This window comes from Thermobia domestica, chromosome 18 (assembly GCF_964235325.1).
Source record: "Thermobia domestica chromosome 18, izTheDome1.hap1.1, whole genome shotgun sequence".
Lineage (NCBI taxonomy): Eukaryota > Metazoa > Arthropoda > Insecta > Zygentoma > Lepismatidae > Thermobia > Thermobia domestica.
Window position 1 is genome coordinate 170,149,209 of NC_137471.1, and position 20,435 is coordinate 170,169,643.

A 20,435-nucleotide genomic window follows, 5' to 3' on the forward strand; every position below is an offset into this window, starting at 1 on the left:
TTATGCATTATTTATACAAGAGAATGATTCAAAGAAGGGTTTGGCCCTCCAACTCCGGGGTCACATCGTCTTTAAAGTGTGTCTACGAATTGGAAAAGAATTGGTCCTGGGCTTCTAGAAGGTACCATCCCGGCATTCACCTGGTGGGAGTGAAGAAAACCCGGGAAAATCAAGTGAAACTAATGATAGCGTGTCGGCGTACCACCATCAAAGAAAGTCCGTGTTAACTCTAAGCGACCAAAGTAATGACCACGTTTATTTGGGATCAGCATTGGCTATTACTACTTCCTTTCCAAGTAAAGGATACCTCAATTACCATGATATAGGTATGCCACAGTGCTGCGTGCGTTACGGGATTTTGTGAAATCTCAGCGTGGAATCCTGACAAAAGGTGTCCACCTCCTCCGGATCTTGGCCAGATAGATGCACGACTTCGAGTATGAAATCCGTCATAGTTCTCGTTTTCTCTTGACTGTACACCATCTCCATTCCACCTCTTCCAACGGAGTACTCATTTCCTAGAGGCAACTACTTATGCAATGTTGCCACGTTGCTTTCTGATGTGCAGTAATGGATTTTGGACCTCAGCTTACTTCACTTTCGGGGCTATAACACAGCAACGGTGCAGAGTTACGAGCTCTACATTACCATGTGACCTCCATAGGTACGCAAGATTACACATATTAAATTTCGTCGCTCTACGATATGTGGAAGTGGGTCAGGGTACAACTTTCTTGAGCACCTTTCGTCAGGCGGCAAATTTCAAAGAAATCACACATGTGCAAATTACTCAGAAAGTATTGATTTGCGACCCTCAGTTCCAAAATACTTGTAGAATATCCCCTTGCAAAGAATGCATCGAATTTCCAGTTCCCTGTACACACACACATACATACACACACACACACACACACACACACATATATATATATATATATATATATATATATATATATATATATATATATATATATATATATATATATAACGACATAATAAATCGTTTGTTCAGAGTGTAATGGGAGTTCTGCAGTTAAATATAATAGGAACCCTGTGAGTACATTGAGTGTCCCAGAACGATTTCCATTCTATTTAGTTTATTTTCTAAAGCTACTTCAGAGAATTTAAACACTGCATTGATGTTTCTATCAGAGTAGAAACGTAATATCAAGATATAATATAGTTACGGACATACTATGAAATATATTTCTGATGTTACGAATATAGAGACCTCTATATATTTGGACTTTCTTTGCTATAAGAAAGGGAAATTTGAGAAAACTAATAATGTATCTTAATCAACATTCTAATAGTTGTTCCTTAGCTAAGCGTAATAGTACCCCTCATGGTATAAGTTAGACCTCAGCATAATTTATACAAATTTCATTTATACAGTTTAAAAAATACATGGTTCTGTTTAAAATAGCGGAAGCTTCATACCAATAGCTAATACAGTGATCGAGATATATATATTTTTTGATGATATCATGAGAATAGAAATCCTTCAGTTTGACTTGTAGGGATAAGAAATTTCAGAAAAGAACAAAACCATTCAGTACGTGGGAGATCCTGATTCAAAACTTATTTCTCATTCTTATTAACGTTTTCCCAGAGTTTACCGGCTTGTGTATAACTTTCTTTCATTTAAATAATTTTGTGAGAATAGTTGAAAAGCAGCTAGCAGCTTAGCTACATCCCCTCCCACCTCTCCTTCCTTCCCCTAACCTCTTCAACTTGTTTGTTCTGAGTCTTTGTCTTCTATCAGTACCACACCGACTGAAGTACTCTCTCTTCTCTTGTCATTGCCCCAACAGCGCGTCTTAGAACCAGATAATATCTATACTTGCTTCCTACGCAGTGTTGCCTGTTCTCTTTCTCAACCCATTTCGGTTTTACTAAATCGGTTTTTCGCAGAAGGTGTCTTTCCCACCAGTTGGAAAAGAGCTAATATCACTCCTGTTCATAAATCTCGTAAAAATAAAAATGATGTGTCCACCTATCGACCTATTTCCTTATTATCTCCACTCTCACTTGTTTGTGAAAAGATAATCAAAAACAGGCTTTCTCAATTTGTTGCTCCATTTATAAACTCCTCACAACACGGCAGTAGTAGGGACCCGCGTATGGCTAGTCGAGTCAGCAAAACTTTTTTCGATTCTGATTGGTGGAGAGAGGTCACGTGACTTTAGGCCCCGCCCACGCGAGAAATTCAAATTTTCAGGTCACGTGGTATGACGTCATGAGTCACCCCGCGGGGAAATCCATCACCCGGGATTTTTTATGTTCGTTCCCTTTTACGGGTAAGATGAGTGTTTTGATACCTGATTTTGATTGGTTAACAGATGTCACGTGATCTTAGACTCTAGGATATTTGAAATTCGTTCCCTTTTATGGGTAACATGAATGCTTTGGTACCACGATGCTGATTTGATAGAGGTCACGTGATCTTAGGCTCTGGGATTTTTGTTTTAAATTCGTTCCCTTTTACGGATAAGATGTGTGCTTTGAACCTGATTCTGATTCGTTGATAGTGGTCACGTGATTTTAAGCTCTGGCATTTTTAAAAATTTGGTTATCTTCTTTGATGAGTGCTTTGATACCTGATTCTGATTGGCTGATAGAGGTCACGTGATCTAAAGCTCTGTTACTTTTGAAATTCGTTCACTTTTATGGTTAAGATAAGTGCTTTGGTACCCCGATGTTGATTGGTTGATAGAGGTCACATGATCTTAGCCCCTGGGATTTTTGAAATTCAGATATCCTCTTTGATGAGTACTTTGGTACCTCGATTCTAATTGGCTGATAGAGGTCACATGATTTTAGACCCACCCCACGGTGAACAGGTTACAAGGTATAACGTGGGAAAAATTCGTCACTCATTTGTTTCCTTTTACGGGTAAGATGAATGTTTTGGTACCTCCATTTTGATTGGTTGATAGAAGTCACATGATCTTAGCCCCCCAGCCCATGAGGGAAATACAGAGTGATATGATAGCGATCCACCCTTGACCTGCTTTTGGAAATTTGTTCCCTTTTTATGGTTATCCTTCTTTGGTACCTTAAAGTTCCCATAGAGGATTCAACCCCCTCCTTAAATAACCCTTTTTTCTGGTATCATGATATTGTACTGAAGTTTATCTTAAATATTATCGTTCTCTTTGACAGATAAGATAATTACCAGCTTTCTTACCTTGATGGAGAGACCTTATATGTTTACGTATGGAGATCCTGTCCTTCAATTAGTAGCCTATGTCTCTGAAAGTAACAATGGTGAAAGACGGGTCCATCCTTGTCGCTTGTAGATTTCTTATAACACATTGTTGTGAGTTTAAGCGATTTCTTTTAAAACGCTCAGCGTTTTATTGCTCAGTAAGGGCTTAATTAATGGAAACAGTGTTGCCAGATTTTCTTACCTTAACTGCTCCATTCTTTTCGAAACGGTTCCGCAGAGTGCAAGAAATTTTAAACTAAAAATTTTTCGAACTAAAAAAAATCAAAATTAAAAAATTTCAAACTGAAAAAATTTTGAAACAAAAAGTTTCATTCCAAAAATTTTCGAACCCAAAAATTGAAACAGAAAATTTTTCGAGCTAAATTTTCAATCAAAAAATTTTAGAACTAAAAATTTTCAAAACTAAAAAATTTTTCGAACTAAAAAATGATTCTTTTTCGAACCAAAAAAAAATTCAAAAAAAGTTTTCGAACCAATTTTTAAAAACAAGTTTCGAACTAAAGATGTAAACTACATCTAAAAATTTTCAAATCATTTTTTTTCCAACTAAAAATTAAAAATCAAAATTCAAAAACTAAATTTGAAATCAATTTTTCGAATGAAATCATTTAAACAAATTTTGAATATATTTTCTACCTTAAATTTTCAAGATTACCATTATTTGAAAACAAGTTCAAGGTTTCAAGAAATAATAAAACATATTTTTTCAACTTGTTGTATTTTAACGAAAGGTATGTGCTCTTCTCATACAAGTATATTAACATAATAAATACAGGATCTAGTTAATGAATATTTTGGACGTGTCATCATCTTCGAAGCTTGCAGACTTATCCTGTAAAGAAAAAGAAACAGTGGATTGCTTCATGAATTTCTTTTTTTTCTGAAACAATAAAAATTAGTAAATATTGATAAGAGAGAAATAAAACTTACTCGTAAATGATGGATCTGTTTAGGCTTATCTTCCTCCTCGGGGACGAGATGCCAACATTAATTCCACTGATGGTGGTTGTTGGTGGTTTATGAACTCTTCTGGGTACTGCATTTTTCTTTATGGTCAAGGTTCCTTCTTGGGTAAGAGATGACTACATTTCTTCCACTGATGGTGTTGATGGTTTATGAACTCTTCTGGGTACTGCGTTTTTTTTCTCGGTGTTACTGCTTTGCGGTTAAGGAGGGGAAAAAAAGGAAAAGGAAAAAAGAAATGGTGGCCTCATTGGGTGTTTACAGTTTTTTCTTCATCTTCTTCTTTTTCAAGTTCCAACTTCCGTTTTTTAACATACCCGTACGGAACCGTATCATAGGAATTGAGTTCTTTAAATCGATGTTTTGTGTACTGGATGCTGTACATTTTTTCTTCTTTGCGTGTGACGATGGTATGGTCTTTGGTCCTGTATATTTTATGGGGGATGGAACTGGTGACTTGTCCACGGCATTGATTCGTAATCATTTCCTTTAGCGTGTTGAAATTTAATTGCTGTCCTGCATTGTAGTTTAATGTAAATACTCTAATTTTACATACGTAGCTGGTGACGTTGGTGTCTGGATTGTATATTTCTAAGCTGTAATTTTTTGGCCCTCCACTGACAAATGTCTTGATGTACGCTCGTTGTCCATAAGACTCCATCTCATCCGATAAGCATCCCAAGTACGTTGAAGGTTCAATGGTTGGCTTCCCTGGCTTTTCTGTAAATATCACAGAATCTGTGTCGAAATATAAAACACGTTCCTGCAACATTTCCAGGTACTTGTACAGTTCCAGACGTGCCTGACATGTTGTAAATGCACCTAACACGACATTGGTGTTTCGGTTTTGAACAGGCACATGTTCATTGTACTCCCAGAACGCATACAACATCGTATCATTGATGGGTACAATTTGATGGAGTTTAATGTCGGGGGAAGTGAGTTTTTCATAAAATTCTTCCGGCCGATCAATAATTGTGGTCTGGCTAAAGTTTGAACGCTGAGAAAGTTTTCCCCAGAGAGCGTTAACACAAAGCTTAGATAAACTTCTTCGTGCAGGATTATTTTCAATTTTGGTCCGATCCAATGCAATACCTTCACGCTCCAGGACGGTTTGTATGAATTTTGTTTTGTCTTCTTCGGTCACACAGGAACTGGGCCAGCCAGAAGCTTCCATTTTCGATTTTAAAAACGTATTGATGTATTCCGTGAACAAGCCACCTGTTTTCGTGATGGGGTCATATTGTTCAATGTCATAATCCCAAATTTCAAAGATTTTCACCGGTTGATATCCTAATTCTATTGCTTTTTGTATTTCATATGATACCCATGTTCCAGTGAGGCATCGCTCCTGATCGTTGTGCGTACACGTTGCTGTAGGGTCTCGGTTCATTTCTTCGGCACACGCAGCACATAGTGGAAACAATAGTTTCTTGTTGCATCGGTAAGGCAGGAGACCATGATAAAGATGGCGACTTGCTAATATCGTCATTTTGATCAGACCATTGACTTTATTTATTGGTGGTATATTTTCATCACCCTGTAGATAAATTCTATGACGTCCTACAGGGTATTTAGCACACTTATTTATGTAAGGATAAAGCGAAACAATATCGAAATATTTTATTTTTTCTACTGCTTTTTCGTCAACTTGGTGGTACAATTTCACACAATTGGTCCTTCCTCCAAAAAGCTATCTCTTGGATTTAATGGTCTACGGTTCATGTACGGGTGATTCTTGAGATACGTCGCCATTGTTGGATTTTGTTTGAAGAACTGATTAAATTCGCACTCCCCCATTTCATGTACAATGTATCCCAATTCACGCAGTCTTGCATTTTTTCGTTGCGTTCGTTCATAACGGAATTCCATGGTGTCTTCTGGATTGCCGTAGATGTTCTGATTACGGCCTGTAGTAATACACACTTTACAGCCGTGATAAAAACAGCCGGCATGCTCATAGACGTGCTCCTCTAACGTCTCAGGATCTTGGTAGTAGCCATCAATATGGAATTCCGCAATAAAAACTTCTTTTTGTCGGGCCGCATGTAAGATTTGTTTTCCTTCGGTTGTTTCAATGTAAGCCAACCATTGCAGTGCAGCGATCGATTGGGTACTTCTCCATCGATAGCCATGTGCCGGTAGAATTCCAATGGTACTGGGTTTGAGGAAATTCCGGCGGAATACTAAATTGGAAGCACTTGCAATCGAGATCGTCTCCAAGAAGGGATTCACTTTCGTTTCTGCTTCAAATGACGTCATAAACGAAACACATTCTTGTCGCAGTACATTGACATCTTGGATACAATAGTTGATAATTTCATTCTGGAATTCAAACGTGTCATTACGATGATCGTTGTACCACTGCATGAACTTGTTTCTGTCTTCGACGGACATTTCATTTCCGCCATAATATTTCGTTTCTGGAAGTGGTCCAATATACGATTGATTTTCTTTAGTGTTGAAGAAATGCGGGAAGTAGCCTTTGGTTGCGGGTAAATTGAACGCTTTTGACAATTTGCTTAATGCCATAGACAGGAAATTCAAAGAGTCAATGAACGTCAGATTATTCAAGGTTAAACTCAGTGTTTTGGTCCCATTTAATATGACGTCAGGTCTCCATTGACATTGTTCTACCATGGTCTTTAGAATAAAATATCCATCGTATCACTTCGAATTGTGAGCGAAACAGAAAATACTATTTATATTGGGACTACGTTTCCGCAAGTACTGGAGAAAATCATAACCTGGATCGTCTCCTTGGAAAATATGCTGGCACTGACCACACGTACTGCAAGACTGCTGGATACTATCGTTTTCAACACATGCATAATATACTTGTTGTGCAACCAATAAATTCGGAACGTGTACAAACATATTATCGCCAATATTTTGTCCTGCATGGATTCTATATCGTAGAAAATCAAAAAGGCTTTCTTTGCGTGCGTGATTGAAGGAACACCAGGTTCCAAGCATTGTCGATCGGGAAGCATGAAACATTGATGCGATCCTGGAACAATCTTCTTACAAACATTACAAAAGATCTCATTACAGTCACGAATGCGTTCTCCAGTACGCACAAAAGAATATACCCTGTAACATTTAGTACATTGCTTCACCATTTTACATACAGGTGCCCCTTGATGATATACAATATTACGATGATTGTTAAAACATTCTTCCGTAAAACTGACGATTGCAGTCGTTGCACAATATCGGCGTTTGATTCTTGACGCAGAGAGGTCTCTGTGAGCATTTGGAGGACGTTACAGGACAATTGTTTACATATTCATTACGTTTACTATACTTTTTATGCTACGCTTCACAGTAGAAATTGGTTGCAAAACAAACAGTTAAAGATTGGGTGATGTCAAAATGTCCAGCCAAACAAATAAAATTTATGGGAGTGCGATTTTCATCGTCGGGTCCCTCGTACATCATGTCATGGCTAGAGAAACTAGTATACGGTGTAATTTTATATTCTTTGAGGTATGATTGGAATTGTCGAATTTCATTTACACTGGCACAATGATCCAAATTCACTCCTGCATTTGCACATAACGCTTTGACTTCTTGGTTCACAACAAATTTCGATTGATATTTATACTGCTTATGTCGTTTCATATCTACATTCTTGTATTTTTTCAGGCCAATAGCAATAACAAGAGCGTACCCCAGACACCTTGAATCTGGATTTTTTACGCGTACAATAACTCACTTGCTACGTAATAACTCCTCATTCTCTAGTACTCCTTGTCGCACACGACCATAGATACGTGGAATATCCACACGATGAAACTGAACGGTAAATTGCTCGTGTAGGAGAAATGAATTGTTACTTTGTAAACCTCTTTCGAACGAGGCCCACATTGTTTCCAGTGTCAGGTTTCTTGGCCAAAACCCACCCAAAATGGCTTATTGGTGTTGCGCCGCGGTATTACCGATAAACCAGCCATCGCATCATCGTCGACATTGGCTAATAAATGGTCCAACATCTCTTGGAAACTATTATGTACGTATTGGATAACATCGGTTCCTACCGGTGGTGCGTTAAATTGAATTTCGAGCATTCTACCCTCAATATTAAATCGTCTATAATAACGAGTGATTTCATTACGAACAGTAAAACCCTATTCGGCCCTGGTTAAAACGGAGAAAACAAACAACCAGGTACAATTGCGATAAAATATGTGAGGGGGAAAAAGGAATTGACCAGCGTGAATTTAATACAAAGAAGGAAAAAAGAAAAATTTTAATCGCCTGATAAACAGGAAATCATAATTTTTATGATAAATTTTTCACTAAGTAATTCCTGTAAAGATCCTGAGTTTGATTCCCTGGCGGGTGCATTCAGAATCCCATTCATTAAAGTACACGTATTAGAAATCAAAGGTTTTTTTAAATAATTATGTAACTAAAATGTGTTTTATTGCTGTCATACTGGAAATAAAACTCGAGACCATTATATAGCATGTAACTGACCCACCATTCTATAGTGATAAAAAGAATGCATGAAATGAATGAATGTTTCAACACTGCTGAGATGAGACAAAGTACGCGTAAGCATTTTTTTCCCTCGACTATAAAATGATGCGTTTGCAAGTTCAAGAGATTCATCAAACATTTACGTTACGCATATGTAATTGTCGAAGCAAAATTTGTATAGCGTAAAAATTTTAACCAAATATTCAAGCGCTCTTTTTTTTAGTGATTAGCGTACATGCTTCTAACGTGGAAGGCCCTGGTACAATCCTCGGTAGGTTTCTCATGCGTTATCATACATTATTTTCAAAACTAAGCTAAATGGTTGACGTACACACCTCTGGCATTGGTTCAATCCCAGGTGGTTGCTCGAATATCACGTTAAGCTGAAGGGACGCTAAACTAAAACAAAGGTTTCAAAGAAAATCGAACCATATTATTCTCAGGCGTAGTTTTTGAAATTTTGTAATGCATTATTTTAAAAATCTAAGCTAATGATTAGCACACACATTTCTGGCCATGGTCCAATTCCCGACGGACGCTCAGATTCAACATTAAACTAAAAGGAAGCTAAACCATAATAAAGAAACCATATCATTTCTCGTGCTTAGTTTTAATGTGTGGGGTTCCTGATTCGATCTCGTGAGTTTATTCGGGGTACTTCCCATTCCACTAATTCTTTCATAGTCTAAATATTTCGTACTAAAAGTAAAACAGTGTATGAATGATCCGCATGTGTAATTCCCACAAATAATAAATAAAAATTATTTTCGAATCTTGTGTGAAAAATAAAATGTTATTGAACTTACCTCAAATTGAATGAACAAAAAAGTCGCCGCAGTAAAGCTTAAATGAATACATTTTTAAAAAGCAGACCTTCTTTACTTGACAGTTGAGAGCTGTGTAGGATTTGAAAAATGAAATTTAAATTTTTATTTAGGTCGCTATGAAAACGATGTCATCATCAACCAATCAGAAACGAGGAAATTCATAAAATGACATCACAATGAACCAATCAAAACGCTGCTTTTGTCATGAATCACGAACCAAAACGATGTGTAACAATCGATCGCGACGTCATTCCCGTTTCTCAATAGTTACAACATCTAGTATCGCAATTCCGATCATGACATCATTCCGAATGCTTTCTACATGGACCACCTTTCGTAACTGTTACGAGATTTCATTTTCCTTATATTCTATACGACAATGTCATTGTTTGCTTTTTTCATGAATCATGCTGACGCGTTCGTAGTAAAACAAAGTATTACGATACAACATCCGCTGTCGCTTGCATTTCAATCATATGTGCTTCTATGTCAACACTCAAAGAAGTCTTTCGGCATTTAATTTTAATCCACGAACGAAAACGTTATTTTATCTTACACATCGTAAAGTATTTCAGGGACCATGGTACGAAGCCCACCAAGCACGTTTATAAACGAATTCATTCATAGCTAAATGGTTAGAATACATGTCTTTGGTTTGAAAGACCTGACTTGGATTCCTGGAGAAACATTTCCTACTATTTTTGTTCTTAGTTTTCCAAAATCTGGTTTTAAAGTTTTAGTTTGAAAATTTTAAAGGTTTAGTTCGAAATTTTTAGAATTGATCTACAAGCGACAAGGACGGTCCCCTCTTTTATCATTAGAGAATAAATGTATTCTTCCAGAGACACACTAATTCAAGGACACAATCTCCATACGTAAACATATAAGGTAAGAACCATCTTACCCATAAAAGGAAACGATAATATTTGTGGTAAACTTCAGTACAATAACAATAAAAGGGGAACATAATTCTAAAATCAGGATCAAGGGTGGATCGCCGTCATATCACTCTGAATTTTCCAATATGATTTATTATTTCTTGAAACCCTGTACACTCGTTTTCAAATAATGGTAATCTTGAAGATTTAAGGTGGAATTTTTTTTCAAAGATTTGGTTTAAATGATTAGCTTGAAAATATTTCGTTCGAAATAATAATTTAAGATTTTTACTGTCCAAAATTCGGTTTTTAATTTTTAGTTCGAAAATTTTTAGTTGTTCGAAAAAAACTTGATTCGAAAATTTTTAGATGTGGTTCGCATCTTTAGTTCGAGACTTGTTTTTAAAAATTGGTTTAGTTCGAAAATTGTTCGAAGTTTTCGAAAATTCGAAAGTTTTAAGTTTAAAATATTTTTAGTTCGAAAAATATTGTTTCAATTTTCTAGTTCGAAAATTTTTTGTTTGGGATTTTTTGTTTAATTTTTTTTTGGTTCGAAAATATTTTGTTTCAATTTGTTTAGTTCGAAAAAAATATTAGTTTTGAATTTTTTAATTCGAAAACTTTTGTTTCATTTTTTAGTTCGAAAAATTTTGTTTTGAAATTTTTTAGTTCGAAAAACTTTGTTTAAAATTTTTTGCACTCAGCGGAACCGTTTCTAAAAGAATCGGAGCTGTTTAGGTAAGAAATATCTGGCAACACTCTTTTCATTGAGGAAGCGCTTACTGAGCAATGAACCGGTGAGCGTTAAAAAAATCGCTTAAACTCACATCAATATGTTAGAAGAAATCTACAAGCAACAAGGATGGGCCCCCTCTTTCACTATTGTTAAAATAAATATATCCTTTCAGAGACATAGGTTATTAATTCAAGGACATGATCTCCATACGTAAATATATAAGGTAAGAACCACCTTACCCATAAAAGGAAACGATAATATTTAATGTAAACTTCAGTACAATATCATGATACCAAAAAGGGTTATTTAACCCTTTCCGGATCCTATGGTACAATTTGTACCATATGCACTTTTCATGGTACATTGCGTTATTTCTCTTCTATTTGAGCTTTTTCGTCGGTTTTTTTTCTGTTTTCCAAGTCCAGAGGCCTTGTAGAAGACATTGCGTATGGTTTCAGACCGTCCTGCGTCCAGACATAGGAGGTGATGACGTCATAGTTCAATTTTTTTCTCATTTTCTAAGGCTATGTTCAATATTTTTGGCGGGCTAATTTTTCTACGTAGAAGATTGAAATTTTGCACAAACATTCCGTCCACCGAGTAGTATTTACCAGATTTTTTGTTCCGATGCCAGTGCTAAAACAGAGGGAACCAGAGGGGAAAAGGGGAAAAAATGGATTTTTTTACCCCCAAAATCCCGTTTTTCGTCATTTTCCCGCCTCACATACATGATAGGACCACGTGAGTCATACCGTCTGAAAGGCCGTTCCATTCTAAAGGGAATGACGGTCGAATTATTATACTAGGGTAATTAGAGACGTTTCAGGGATTTTTTGAAAAATATACTTCTATATAGGGAAATATGGGGCATTGGCGGTATATATATTTTTGGCGGGCTTATTTCTGAACGTAGGAAATTGAAATTATGCACAAACATTCAGTCCACTGAGTACTATTTACCAGAGTATTTTTCCGATTTCTGCGTAAAAAAACGGCGGGGTCCAGAGGGGAAAAAGTTGAAAAAAGGGAAATTTTGCCCCCAAAAATCCTTTTTTCAGGAATTTCCCGCCTTAGATACATGATGGAGACTTGTGAATGGTACCGCCTGAAAGACAGTTCTATTCTGAAGAGAATGATTGGCGGATTATAGTCCTAGGGTAATTAGGGATGTCTCAGAATTTTTTTCCCTGAGATCATAGTGTTTTATGGTACTTTGGGGCATTGTGGGAAATTTTGGTAAAAATTCTCCCGCCCTTACTATTCAAGATAGAAACTTGATATTTGGCACACACATTCAGTATACCAAGTACTATTTATCAGATTTTTTTAGATGGCTACGATCACACAGGGGGGTCCAGGGGGGACCAAAGTCGGAGAAAAAATTTTTCCCTCCGAAATTTTCACTTTGACATTTTTCCCGCTTTTGGTATATGATATGAGTATGCAACTGGTACCATTTGAAAGCCAGCTCCATTCTGAAGAGAATGCGGTATGAACCATGATCCTAGGATAAATAGTGACAATAGAGTAGCTGCTTGACTGAAAGTCTAAAAAATAGCCCAAAAAGCCAGGATCCAGAAAGGGTTAAGGAGGAGATTGAACCCTCCATGGGAACTTTAAGGTACCAAAAAGGATAACCATAAAAAGGGAACAAAATTCGAAAATCCCGGTCTAGGGTGGATCGCCGTCATAGCACTCTGAATTTCTCGCATGGGCTGGGGGCTAAGATCATGTGACTTTTATCATCCACTCAAAATTGAGGTACCAAAACATTCATCTTACCCGTAAAAGGAAACAAATGAGTGAGCGATTTCCCCACGTTATACCATGTAATCTGTTCACCGTGTGGCGGGTCTAAAATCATGTGACTTCTATCAACCAATCAGAATCGACGTACCAAAGTACTCATCAAAGAGGATACCCGAATTTCAAAAATCCCAAGGCTTAAGATCACGTGTCCTCTATCAGCCAATAAGAATCAGGTATCAACGCACTCATCTTACCCGTAAAAGGAAACGAATTTTAAAAAATCCCAGGGCCTAAGATCACGTGACTTTTATCAACCAATCAGCATCGTGGTACCAAAGCATTCATGTTACCCACAAAAGGGAACGATTTCAAATATCCCAGGGTCTAAGATCACGTGGTATTTGTCAACCAATCACAATCAAGTATCAAAACACTCATCTTACCCGTAAAAGGGAACGAATTTCAAAAATCCCGGTCATAAAAGAGAATGAGGGATTTCCCCGCGGGGTGACTCATGGCGTCATAACACGTGACCTGGAAATTTGAATTTCCCGCGTGGGCGGGGCCTTAGGTCACCTGACCTCTATCAGCCAATCAGAATCGAGAAAAAATTGCTGACTCGGCTGGCCATAGTGCGGGGAGTACTACTATAATCCGTATTTAAAGTATTTTCATACCCGCAAGCTAATCACGTATTCACCATTCGTGGCGCCAAACTTCTTTTCTATTGCCAATTAGCATAGAGGTAACTTTCAACATGTTCACTTAACGCGACCGCAATCTTCTTTTGTATTCTCCGCCGACAATGTCTTATGTTCACCCATCAAGATTCCAGACTAGTTTTTATTGCCCTGTCGGCATTCTGTGATGTCTACTCGGCACGGCGTGGGTCCTCGTTTGTATTTGTCTTCATGTTTGAACACATACCTGTAAGGTCATCACCCGAAAACGCCACCTTTCACTACCACCCAACCGGTTTCCAAAAAGGGCAAGAAAAGTTCAGTTCGTCTCTTGAGTTCACCAGCGAAAGACATACGAAAACCATGCTTTGTATATGTACCAGTATCAATAGCTTTCACAAGTTCTTAACAACGAGTATGCTATGCATTCGATCCCTCTCATTAAAAATAAAAATATGTCCCGCACGAATAAAGTTTATTCCTTCCCCATCTTTAATTTGATCACAGCATAGCTGTTCTTATCAGCTTCATATCGAAGCGATTCATAAAAAGTATTACGAAACATTAAAAATACGATCCAATTAAATGAAAAGAATGTCATTTTGCAGATCGAATTGAATATTTTAGTATGATCACAGCATAGCTGTTCTAACGAGCTTCATATCGAAGCGAATGAATAAATAATAAACAACGAGTTTTTAATATTTCGGAACATTTTCACAACGCGTATGCTTTGGTATACGATCCAACACATATGTTGAGTTTCCTATAGAAATGATACCTATAAAAATCATGTGATACAGGTGATTCAACCTTTTCAAGGAACCCTCCTAACGGTCAACCTTTCCGGGAACCAGTCTGACGGTTTGGCAATAAATGTTTACACTTCCAGTGACCTGTTTGGCCACACCTGGCACACAGACAAGAAATGAAAATGAAATGAAATCTTTGAGTTTTACGTCCCACGGTTATGCCGGTTAGGCTAAAGGAGACGGTGATGATGAGTAATGAATGAAATGGTGGAATGAAGAAAGTGGGAGGAAACGGGAGTACCCCGAGAAAACCCACGCACACGATGTTTGTCCACCACAAAGCTCACTTGGCGGGGGCTGGGATCGAACCCGGGACGCCAAGTACCAGAGGTGAACGCTCTACCACTGAGCCACCGCGGCCGTCACACAGACAAGGAAATATACAGAGTACCAGTTTAATCCGATCCCCTGCGGTTCTATTGTTGTATATAAAAACTGTCCACACTACTTGATGACAGAGAATTTATTTTTTTCTCTTTGTATGGCAGCCAAAGACTTCAGGTTTTCATTGTACCGTGTCAACACACCAAAGAATTCTAGGTGATTTGACCCATTTGGCAACAGCAAAAAAAAAAAAAAAAAAAAAAAGCTTGAAATTCTGTTAGGTAATTTTTTGTAAATTTTCACCCCTACATTTCCCTGAAGAATTTTCCTCCCGTTGGCAACATTGCATTGTAACTTAAACCAAAAAATAGCCACATCCCTCTTCTAAGAACAAGGCCTTATCCATATCAGACGGGTAAATAGTTTTTGAGCAATAAGTCACTGAAAATACAGAAAAACTCCGAAAATCACCTGAGTCCGAAACAGGGGCGGATCCATGGGGCGACCGAGTCGATACTAGAAGAGGAAACTTTCTTATTTTATATATAAATAAAACCTATCCCAGAAATTGAGCTCTTAAAAGTAGCTCTAAGTACCAGTATTACACCCTACCTCCCCCAGACGCCCGTCCTCGATCCGCCCCTGATCCGAAACGGTTAGTATATTTAAATGAGTAAATACAATGTTACTGCTTCAAAGGTATACCCAGGGATTTATTTGTATCCAGGGAAGCCTGGGAATTTCCCCACTTCTAAGTTTTGGTTTCCCTGTCTCTAGGTTTAGTTCTATTTTCCCAGCCTGGGAAGATATTTTCCACCTTTCTTAGGCTATGCAATAATTCAACTCCATATTTTAGTAACAATTCTTTACTTTTTTAGTACCGGTATGTTTATTGTCGCGAGCTATGCTGGTCTTGCTTATAGAATTGTTTCTCGAAGAAAAATCTTGCAACTGACACCACTGATTAGCACCTCAAAAAGAACATAAGGAAATGGATATTAGACTATATTTTAATAAAAGAAAAGCTCCTGACGATTAAAAGGCAAGTAATTCCGGTACACAAAGTAAGAAAGTAAGAGGCTTTCGTGTTAATTGTGAATGAAATTCGTGTTAAAAAGGCAACTGTGATATTTAGAACTACCTGCGTTATTACTCAAAATCGTCTCTCGTTTACCGTGCATCTTATTAAATAGTAAATAAATGGAATGAACCTCGAACAAGTTCTCTACTCTAATGTTACGTGTTCAAATATTATTGACTTTGTAGCTACAGAAATGAACGAAAAATGGCCTAGTACCTTGCGAATTCCGATGAACCCTTCGCGCTAATGATGGACAAATCCTCCACTGTGTCCACTGTCAGTTTTGTGGAGTCTCACTGGCAAAACCCTTAGACAATTCTCTTGAGAAGTAGCAGAAAATAAGATTGCAAGGGTCTAGAAGAGAACATACGCTCTAAACGTTCAGTGGGGCCGAGCTTTTGCTACAATCCAATTGGCGAGAAGAATTGTCTGCAAGAAAGTTAAACGGCGACAAAGAAGTAATGCAAATTTCAAAAATGAAAGAAAAGAAAAAATTAGAATTAAAATTTTCCTCTGATGATTAAGCCAAATTTCTGCAGGAATTTGGAGAGCATAAGATGAAACCTAATATATTGACCGAAATCTACAAAATCTTAACATGGAAATCAGTGTTCTTCCAGTTTTTTCTGCAGAGTGTGAGAGAGGCTTTTCCAACATACTGATACTAGAAACCATTTATCTGTAAAAACCCTCGAATTTAATCCTTTTATAAACATTAATGGACCAGATATTATCTCGTTCAATGACGAAAACTATGACGTCAGCTGGATAAAAAATGGACATCATGCTACAACCAAAAAACCAACTGGGAAAAAGGCGGTATCTGGTATAAAACAAACTCGTATTGCTACACTATTCTACATATTGTTAAAGTGAGATACGGTGTGAAAGTATTATTAATTTCTAAAGACAGTGTTAGATAACATGCCGTAAATCATGCTTCAGCTTAACCATGTCTTTGTTCAATTCTGGATTCATTTCAATGCCAGTATGTTTTGTTGGCCAAAAGTTTACTTTTAGCAGAACATTGATACCGGAACACACCCCTGAATCTAATTTTATTAAGTACAAGGAGCAAAGTGGTACTAAAACTTACTTATGATAATGAGGAATGACATTTAGTAGCGTCTTTCCCCTTCTATTTAATAAAATTAGGCTCAAGTATATGTACACCTATCACTGTTCTGCCTAAAGTAAACTCTTACCTTTTGTTGTATTTATTGTTCGGGCTGGGAATTTGGTTTTAAGGACCAAATTAGAACAGACTCAAGAATCACTTGTCGTAGCAAAACCGTTTTACGTAGGAGTGTGAGACTTGTTATGGCAAGGTGTGCAGATTGCAATGCAACTATAGAGCTTTTACTGGATGCTCTACACTTGTCCTCAGCAGTAGGACAAAAAGTAGTAACAAACGCTTGGAATCTAAACTACCTAACCAAATCTTATCTAACGTACCTATACGTATTTATCATAAAATTGTTTTTAAAAAAGTTTAAAAAATGTTGAACTTGGGGGTGTCCTATCAAACTAGTACCTTAATTTCAAAGTAGGTAGGTTTAAAAATAACGTTGTCCCAACCCCACTTTAAAGTTGTTTGTTATACGGAACACAATCTTGCATAAACATTCCATCCTTCTACAAAATCCACAAATAAATCGCTGGGTATACCTAAGGTACAGAGTATGTTATAAGAGATGCAAACAAGAAACTGTAAACGAGTTATGACAGGTTAAAAGATATTTCTAATGCATATCGCATTCATCAATTCTTTTCATAAGAATTAATCAAAACAATAAAAAGGGTGTTTTTAAAAAAAATCTCGTGGAAAAAATTATCTTAGTACAGAGCCTCGGAAAATTTTATTCTTACTAATAGTTTCAATGCTATTATCATAGATATTCAGACAAGGCTCAAAATTGTATTTCAAATTAATGGCTTCTTTACATTAGAATGTGGCCAATGGGCTGAGTTTTAAAAAAATCATTATTTCCAATTGAATGGAATGGAATGGAAAAGGGGTTGGGGAGGGTGCCTCGACAACAAAGGTCTTTTGCACCCGTCACTGGTCGTAAATGAAACAGTCATACAAATGACGAAAACACAGACTAGTCACTGAATGTGGTGAAGGTCATACAGTAAAACTATCACTCGCTAGCACTAAAACGAAGATGGTACACAGATCGGAGGTCGGAAGCACTGGAACACAGAAGAAAGTCAAAGCGCCTTCGAAACATGCAAATGGCGTAAAAACTGGAACAGCTTCAACACAGTGGCTTCATCATCGCCGAGAACAGTAGTGAGGTCAGCTGGCAGTCCAAACAAATGTCTGGCAGCAGCAAGAGCCACACATTCCACTAAGAGGTGACGAATACTCAGGGGCTGACCACAATGACGACACACAGGCGGAGGTGTACGGTGCAGAAGATGTGCATGAGTGAGATGACTATGTCCAATCCGAAGGCGGGCCAAAGTCCTCTCTTCCACGCGAGATGATCGGGAGCTCGTCGACCAGACTCCAAGGCGGGGCTTCACTGCATGCAGCTTAGTGTGAATCTGCTCATTCCAGGAGGATTGCCAGCGTTGACGGAGAACGTGAGCAAACACAGAGCAGACATCGGAGCTAGGAACAGGAAGAAGACAGCGGCGACCAGCAACACCAGCCTCCTTCGCAGCAGCATCAGCAAACTCATTGCCAGGGATGCCAACATGGCCAGGCACCCAACAGAAAGTTACATCATAGCCCTCAGCAAGTAGTGCATGACAAGTAAGGAGGACTTGCTGGACCAGCGGATGCGTAGAAGTGACATCGGCTAGGCTTTGTAAGGCGCTGCTGGAATCAGAGCAGATCACAACACGGCGTAGATGGCGACGGCGGATATGGTGGAGACTCTGCAAGATGGCAACCAGCTCTGCAGTGAATACTGTGCAGAATGGATGAAGCTGGAACCTGAAACGGTGGGCATCCAGGACAAAAGCACTTCCTACACCATCAGCCTGCTTGGACCCATCAGTGAAGATAAGACGGTGGCCTCGATAAGAGTCGAGGAGGCACAAAAACTGTTGCCGAAATTCCAAATCGGTAGTAGTCGCCTTCTTGAACCGCAATAGGTGGAGATTGATCACAGGCTTCAAAAGCTGCCAAGGTGGAAGAGGCAGGAAACCCAGAGGAGAAAGCGCAGGGAGATCGACGTCAAGGTCAGCTAAAAGCTCAAGGGCACGAATGCCAAAAGGCCGGGTGTAAGTGGGTCGGGCTTGATAGCGTTGAAGACGAGCACCAGCAACAAGGGTGAAACTAGACGGGTGATCAATGGAAGCTCGCAGGTGAAGCAAGTATCTCAGCTGCAACAACTGGCGACGATGATCCAAAGATGGTTCGTTGGCTTCGACGTATAAGCTGAGAATCGGACTTGTGCGATAAGCACCACGCGCAATGCGAAGGCCCAGATGGTGAACAGTGTCCAGGTGACGGAGGACAGACAAACGGGCAGAGCCATACGCCACACAACCATAATCCATCTTAGAGCGAATGAGGCTCCGATACAGTCGAAGCAGCACAACACGGTCAGCACCCCAAGTGGTATGGGAAACCAGGCGCAGCAAATTCATCGCACGGAGACAACTATACTTCAGCTGGCTAATATAGGCAGTCCATGCAAGGCGGCGATCAAACTCAAGGCCCAGAAAACGAACACTCTCCACATATGACAGACGAATAGGGCCCAAATAAAGATCCGGATTGAAAGCACAGTTCTTCAGACGACAGAAGTGGACACATTTCGTCTTTAGTGAGGAGAACTGAAAGCCGGTGTGGGAAGACCAATGGTGAAGGCGGTTAAGCGTCAGTTGTAGCTGGCGAACGATGGTGCGAAGGTCATGTGACCGACAGTAGATGGTGAAGTCGTTCACATACAGCAGCCCAGGCACAAAAGGTGAAAGTTCGGCCATAACAGTGTTCACAGCCACAGCAAATAAAGTCACACTGAGATCACTGCCTTGTGGAACACCAGTCTCCTGAGAAAAAGATCGAGACAATGTGGATCCAAGCTTCACTCGAAAGGAGCGCTCGCGGAGGAAATGCTGGAGAAAAAATCCCATATGTCCACGCACGCCCCATGCGTGCAATTGCCGCAAGATACCATAACGCCAGACCGTATCATAGGCCTTCTCCAGGTCGAAAAAGATGGCGACAAGATGCTCCTGATGGCGAAAGGCGTCCTGGATGGCAGTCTCAAGATGAACAAGATGATCGGTCGTGGAACGATACCGCCGAAATCCACACTGAAAATTGGAGAGGTGGCCATGATGCTCCAGAAACCAAACCAACCTGGCGTTGATAATCTTTTCGAGGACTTTACAAAGACAGCTGGTAAGGGCAATCGGCCGATAGTTGGCAGAAGACGTTGCAAGCTTGCCCGGTTTCAGGATCGGGATGATATAGGCTTCACGCCAGGCAGTAGGAAAAACCTCTTCAGTCCAGATCCGGTTATAGAGGATAAGAAGATGGTGGAGTCCCTCAGGAGGGAGATGCCGAAGCATAGCATAGTGTTATTTCCAATTGAGAACAAAGTTAATAAAAGATTCCACTACCAATATACTCAGTTGTAATTATCATCTAAATTTCTTTTATTTTAAGGTTTCAAAACGTAAAGGAAAAATTATTACATAAAA

The 20,435-nt window shown here is 38.8% G+C and overlaps 1 protein-coding gene across 1 annotated transcript; it reads right to left on the minus strand.

Annotated features, from left to right (window-relative positions):
- Positions 1-17,981: 17,981 nt before the first annotated feature.
- LOC145675375 (uncharacterized) lies at positions 17,982-19,862 on the minus strand. The gene has a single exon (XM_081745777.1). The coding sequence runs from the start codon at positions 19,860-19,862 to the stop codon at positions 17,982-17,984; it is 1,881 nt and encodes a 626-aa protein (XP_081601903.1).
- Positions 19,863-20,435: the final 573 nt, after the last annotated feature.